The 7,096-nt window shown below is 41.9% G+C and overlaps 1 protein-coding gene across 1 annotated transcript in view; it reads left to right on the plus strand.

Moving 5' to 3' along the window:
* LOC120060040 (leucine-rich repeat and fibronectin type-III domain-containing protein 5-like) overlaps positions 1-6,222 on the plus strand; it is a 50,345-nt gene extending 44,123 nt beyond the window's left edge. The window contains exons 3-4 of the mRNA XM_039009103.1: positions 5,773-5,819; positions 6,027-6,222. Coding sequence (XP_038865031.1) covers positions 5,773-5,819; positions 6,027-6,222 — 243 coding nt within the window. The remainder of the gene's footprint in view (positions 1-5,772; positions 5,820-6,026) is intronic.
* The last annotated feature ends 874 nt before the right edge of the window (positions 6,223-7,096 follow it).

Consider the following 7,096-nt stretch of genomic DNA (forward strand, 5'->3'; position numbering starts at 1 on the left):
TATAAATACACACTACATCAAATTGTATTGGTCACATACACATATTTAGCAGATGTTATTGTGGGTGTAGCGAAATGGTTGCGTTCCTAGCTCCAACAGTATTATCTAACAATTCACAACAATACACACAAATCTAAAAGTAAAAGAATGGTTTAAAAAAATATATAAATATTAGGACGAGCAATGTCGGAGTGGTATTGACTAAAATACAATAGAATATAATACATTATATAAATATGAAATGAGTAAAGCAATTTGTCAACATTATTAATTAAAGTGACTAGTGTTCCATTATTAAAATAACCAGTGATTGCATATCAATATGTATATATGGCAGCAGCCTCTAAGTTGCAGGGTTGAGTAACTGGGGGTGGTATAATATTTCTTAGGGATAGCCCTCTTTTTAAAAAAATTCACCTAAAATGACATACCAAATCTATCTGCCTGTAGCTCAGGCCCTGAAGCAAGGATATGCATATTCTTGGTACCATTTGAAAGGAAACACTTTGCAGTTTGTGGAAATGTGAATTGAATGTAGGAGAATATAACACAATAGATCTGGTAGAAGAAAATACATAGAAAAAAAAACAGATATTTTTTTTCTACCACCATCTTTGAAATGCAAGAGAAAGGTCCCAGTTCTAGCCATCACTCTGGTTAATTCCGATGGTGTCGACAAGATGGCAGCAGTGTATGTGCAAAGTTTCAGACGGATAACTTGAAGTATGAGCGAACTACATGACATTTAGTGTGAAGTCACCCAGGTACATTTGGGCAAATCGTGAAGGAGACATTTGCATTCATATTACATTTTTCTGCAAGCATATCGTCAAATCTGTATACTTGGACTTTGATTTATCTTTTCCAGTATTAGTAGCCATATTATAAGTTCAACATTTGCAAAACAACCAGTTTTCATAACTTCATAACTCTGAATATTCTTATAATTTTTGTCCAAAAGGGAAAGGGATGCTGTCGCACAAGGTTAGTAGCTACATTTTACAATAGATACAGGGTTTCCGGATACTCCTGTAAAGCCCAGCTCATTGGCTTGACCCCGATTGGTGCTTATTTGACAAAGTTAGAGTTGTTCAAGTGAAGACCGCCCGCGTCATCGGCGTGCCATGAAGGCGTCGCTCTCTGACCAAATTTGGTGTCCTATAGGATATACTACACCCCTAATGATATAGTGAAGTCTGATTACGTTTTAGGATCTCTGAGAAATACATACAAACGTGATTTGGCTGGTGAAACAACGGTTAGGGTTTGATTTTCACAGATTCCTTTCTTTGCAAATGGAACGAGTGGAAATACAAAATCGATCGTGTATGCTATATGGACCTTTTTAGGATCTGAAAAAGGATTTGATCAAACAAAAAGACCCTTCATGTTATCTCTGGGACCCATTGGATGATAAATCAGAGCAATATTTCAGAATGTAAGTACACATTTCACCTTCAGAGGTGAATTTATCAAACCTATCGCAGTGAAAAAAGTGTTTTGTTGTTAGGAGCTCTCCTCACACAATAGCATGGCATTTTTTCACAGTAATATCTACTGTAAATTGGACAGTGCAGTTATATTAACAAGAATTTAATCTTTCAGCCGATATAAGACACTTATATGTACCGACATTTGTTGTTTCTCTAAAGTCTGCGATCGTGACACAAGGCGCTCAATGATTTACAAATGATTTACAACTGTTTGTTTTTCAGTTTCTCGGTCCCAGCATTAATGCATCTGTACTGACCTCGCCTTCTGGATGGTATATGGGTGAACAGGCCGTGTCTCGGGTGGTTGAGGTCCTTGATGATCTTTTTGGCCATCCTGTGGGTGCTGTAGGTGTCCTGGAGGAAAGGTAGTGTGTCCCCGGTGATGCGCTGGGCAGACCACACCACACTCTAGAGAGCCCTACAGTTGTGGGCACTGCAGTTGCCGTACCAGGCGGTGATACAGCCCGACAGGATGCTCTCAATTGTGCATCTGTAAAAGTTTGTGAGGGTCTTTACCAAATTTCTTTAGCCTCCTGAGGTTGAAGAGGCGCTGTTGAGCCTTCTTCACAAAACTGTTTGTGTGGGTGGACCATTTCAGATTGTCAGTGATGTGTATGCCAAGGAACTTGAAGCTTTTTACCTTCTCAACTCCACATTAACAAAAGTATGTGGACACCTGCTTGTCGAAAATCTCATTCCAAAATCATGGGCATTAATATGGAGATGGTACCCCTTGGTATCCCTGCTGCTATAACAGCCTTCACTCTTCGGGGAAGGCTTAGATGTTGGAACATTGGAACGGGTACTTGCTAAGGGGCCCAGCCCAAACCATGAAAAACAGCCCCAGATCATTATTCCTCCTCCACCAAACTTTACAGTTGGCACTATGCATTGGGGCAGGTTGCGTCTGCCAAACCCAGATTCGTCTGTCAGACTGCCAGATGGTGAAGCGTGATTCATCACTCCGTTTCCACTGCTCCAGAGTTTAATGGCGGCGAGCTTTACAGCACTCCAGCCGATGCTTGGCATTGCGCATGGTGATGTTAGGCTTGTGTGCAGCTGCTCGGCCATGGAAACCCATTTCATGAAGCTCCAGATGAACAGTTCTTGTGCTGATGTTGCTTCCAGAGGCAGTTTCGGTAGAGACAATCTTTACGCGCTAAGTGCTTCAGCACTCACCGGTCCCGTTCTGTGAGCTTGTGTGGCTTACCACTTCACAGCTGAGCCGTTGTTGCCCCTAGACGTTTCCACTTCACATTAACAGCACTTACAGTTGACCTGGGCAGCTCTAGCAGGGCTGAAATTTGGCAAACTGACTTGTTGGAATGGTCGGATCTTATGACGCTGCCACATTGATATTCACTGAGCTCTTCAGTAAGGCCATTCTTCTGCCAATGTTTGTCTATGGAGATTACATGGCTGTGTGCTCGATTTTATACACCTGTCAGCAACGAGTGTGGCTGAAATAGCCGAATGAAGGGGTGTCGCATACTTTTGCATATATAGTGGATTCCATGAGCATTCTTTTATCTTCAACATGTAGGACAGACACTTCAAAACCGTATTCCTTATGATACATTTTTTGAATGTGTTATTCAATGTGTTTCTATGGGCTATAGTCGTAAAGGCCAAATTCTATATTTTATCGTTTTTTGTTGTTGTTGTTATACCTAAATGGGTCCTAAAATTCTAAAATAGCTAAATGATCCATGGTATGACCTTAAAACAATTCCATATATCAGCTTAGAACCCCCCAACCCCCCCTGCTCCCAACGACTTAGGTGTTTAAGAATTAGTAGCCACAAAATTATTTATTTTGGTACCCAATTAAATGAAAACATGATTTTGCCTTTTGCTTTTTTCTAATGTTGATCCTTTTAATGCAAATTTTAGATGTATCTTATTGTGAATATTTGATTACATGCAAGTATGCATTATTGCATTAATACATTGTAAATTTGAAATGGTGGTATTTCCAAGACCAGATTTAAATGTTAATGTTAATTTATTGGTGGGAATCAAATATTTCCCTCTAATGTCAATGTAAACAGTATCAGTGAGTGTTATAATATGGAATTCGGTTTGATGACTAGTAGTGACAGACAGTATTCTGTGTTCTGCGTTCAGTTCTCCTGTGATTGAGAGACCGGCTAGATAAGAGTGTCTGTGCTGTGAAGTACTTCCACACATGCGGATGAAAATGAAATAAAAAGTGATCTCCTGTTTGGTGCGCTGGGCAGACAGGCAGCAGCAGCAGAAACAAACAAACAGACTGAGAAAGCAAACAAAGCCTCCTTCAGGCTCCAGACCGTTATCGTTTGGCTGCACCCATGCCTGGCAAAGGGGAGATACTTGGCTGGATAGCTCCCTGACTAGAAACATAATCACATCCACACTCTATCACATTATTACATGATAGTTTTACGCTGCAGGGAATATGTTTAATATTTTTCTCCATTTCCACAGTAGGTTAGTGTATATAGCAGTATTGACAGTGTGACCTGATAATAGGTGGTAAGGCAGCCGGTAAAGACAACAGTTTACAGAGGCTCCATCCCAAATGGAACTCTATCCCTATTAAAAATTTGTGCACATATAAGAAATATGGTGCCATTTGGAACACAGGGATGTATCCTGTCGCCGACTGTATTCAATCCATGTTCATAAAAAAAGTAAAAACATTCAGATGCCAGTCACTTACAGTAAATGACTTGAATGTTAATCAAGTATGACTTTTAACTTAAACTATGTTTTAATGTTGGGAGGTTCCAGTCAGTTTATTTTTGCCCTTCATAAAGATCAGCGTTTTTGTGTAATATACTTGGTTTGAGTGGCAGTAACCTTAATTAATGTGTGCTTAATTTGTATTACGCATGATCCTTTTGGTTTGCTGTTCTCTTTCTTTGTGTTTCACTAATTTATTTATTTAGTTATTCCTTTTTGTCTGGTCTCCTTCGAGACATGCCAACCCATGGACTGGCGCACCTGTGCGCAATCACCTTAACGAGCCAATGCTGACAGCGGAGCTGAGAGCTTAATTCTGCAGAGCTGCTACTGGGGAAACACGACTGCCACAGAGCTGCTGCTGACCCCGCCTCCACTGCTACCGCCTGGACCCAGACCGAGAGCGCAGAGCCGAACCAGACCAACCAATGTGCTATGACATAGAGATGTGACTTTTGCAACTCAAGCCACATCCCAGATAGGGATAAATTATTACCTTGTGAGTAAGACTGAATGATTCCGTGAGAATGACCTACTACTTACCCTTGCTCTGCTTCCTCCCCTCTGCATGTTCAGTATCCATTGAAGTGGCCGGCGGCCGAGTCCATACCTCAAATTGACCCGTAACGCAACGACTAGGCTTAAGCCATGAGAGACAAACTGTGTGTTTTTTGTTTGTATTTTTTGGGGGCCTTGTCTTGTGTACGTTTTTAATAAAAATAATGAATAAAATGTATAAAGAGCTTTTCTTACACTAAAGGTGCAATTCAATTTTTTTTATTTGTTTATTATAATAATAAAAACAATCAAACACAGAACATAGAACAGAGACATTAAACAAATCCATTTACAGGTGTCATCAGATCCGGAGATCAGAATTAGAAAGGGTCCTTGAAAGCTTTTCTGAACAGCACAATCTTGAGCTGTGCCTTAGAGGACAGAGACTCTGCAGCCCTGACAGTGTCTGGAAGTGTGTTCCACATCCACAGAGCCACGCAACTGAAAGCCATGTCACCAATAGCTGTCAGTCTGCTGCGGGGCTGCTGAAGGGAGACGGGGCAAAGGGTGCGTGTGGGGCAGGAGGGTCCAGTATGGTGGATTGCTTGGTATGTGTGAACCAGGATTTTGAAGTCAATGCAAGAGCATATAGGGAGCCAGTGGATGTTGAACAGCAATGGAGTGATATGCTTGCGGGGGAGGTGTGGGTAAGGACATGTGCAGCACAGTTCTGGACATGTTGTAGCCTGTTTAAGAACTTGGCAGATGCACCAACAAACAGGCCATTACAATAGTCCAGATGGGATTAAATAAAGGCCTCAGCTGTAGGTTGTGATAGCATAGGTCATAACCTGATAATGTTTCATTGATGGAAAAATTAGACTTTGGTCTAATCTTAATATGGGCTTCAAACGAGAGCTGACTATTAAATATCACACCCAGATTGCGAACCTCACTGGAGGGGAGGACCTTGACACCATCAATATTGAGACTGTAGCTGCTGGTGTTGTTTTGAATGTTGCGAGTGCCAATCAGGAGGTCCTCTATCTTTTTGCAGTTTAACTGTAGGAAACTCAACTACATCCAGGCTTCGATGTCCTGCAGGTAGCTGACAGTGTGCAGTCGCAGTGGCATTGACAGTATCAGTGTTTATGGAGACATACAGCTGAGTGTCATCAGAATTAAAGTAAAAGGCCAGTCCGTGTTTCCTCAAGATGTTTCCCAGTGGCAGCATGTAGATACAAAACAGTAGTGGCCCCAGGACCGAACCTTGAGGGACCCCTGTCTCCACAACTGTCTCTGACCTACTAGGACTAATGGCTTCAAACTGGCAGTGATTAGTGAGATAGGACCTGAACCAGTCCAGGACTGGCAGGACCAGCAGCTTCTCTATGTGGCCCAGCAGGATGCCGTGGCTGACCGAGTCGAATGCTGCGCTGAGGTCCAGCAGTATGAGGATGCTGGCAGCCCCAGAGTCTGCATTCATGAGGTCATTGGTGACCGTTAGCAGGGCAGTCTGTGCTGTGTCTAGCTCTGAAACCTGACCAGAAGGGCTCAAGTAGGTTGTTAGTGGCCAAATGGTTTTGGAGTTCAATTTTAAGTACTGGTGTGACTGCAGCCAGTTTGAGCTGAAGAGGGACACATCAACTGATGAGGGACCTGTTGATGTTCTGTGAAGAAAGGCACCAGAGAAGGTAAGCAGGTCTTGACAATGGAGGTGCGGATAGAGTCAAGTGAGCGAGTGGTGGGCATCATTGCCCTAACCAGTTTGGTTACATATGCTGCACTGTCTGTGGTGAAAGTGGGGAATGTAGGACTGGGTAGGTCAACTACCGGGGCTGGAGAGGACAAGATGGTGTAATTGATGTTTTCAATTTTGCTTTGGAAGAAGAATAGGTATTGCTTGCATCGTTCTGGGGATGCTGAGGTAGCAGAATTGTTCACAGGTCGGAGGAGCTCACAGTTGAGAACAGCTCCCGGAAGTTTCTGCCGTTGCTGATCAGTTGGGAATAATATAATGTCCGAGCTGCTATAATGGCCCGTTTTTTTTTTTTTTTTTTTTTTTTGGGGTGGATCAGCTTAATATTGCGGAAAGAATGTTGCTTCCAATGTAATTGTCTGCATCATTTCCAATCCCCCATATTTTTTTGGGTAAATATATATATCCATACACGCATGCATACATATATACATATATACATACACATACCTATATAGACATACATACTTTTTTAAAGAATATACCTTTATTATTATTCCCCGCAACCCTACCACCGCTCCCCCAATTGGAGTAAACTAATAAACACTTCTGCTTTTACCTTCAATTTATACATCTTATACCTATTTTACAGACACAGACTACTTTATAATAGTTCTCTCTT

Source organism: Salvelinus namaycush, chromosome 15, assembly GCF_016432855.1.
Source record: "Salvelinus namaycush isolate Seneca chromosome 15, SaNama_1.0, whole genome shotgun sequence".
Classification (NCBI taxonomy): domain Eukaryota; kingdom Metazoa; phylum Chordata; class Actinopteri; order Salmoniformes; family Salmonidae; genus Salvelinus; species Salvelinus namaycush.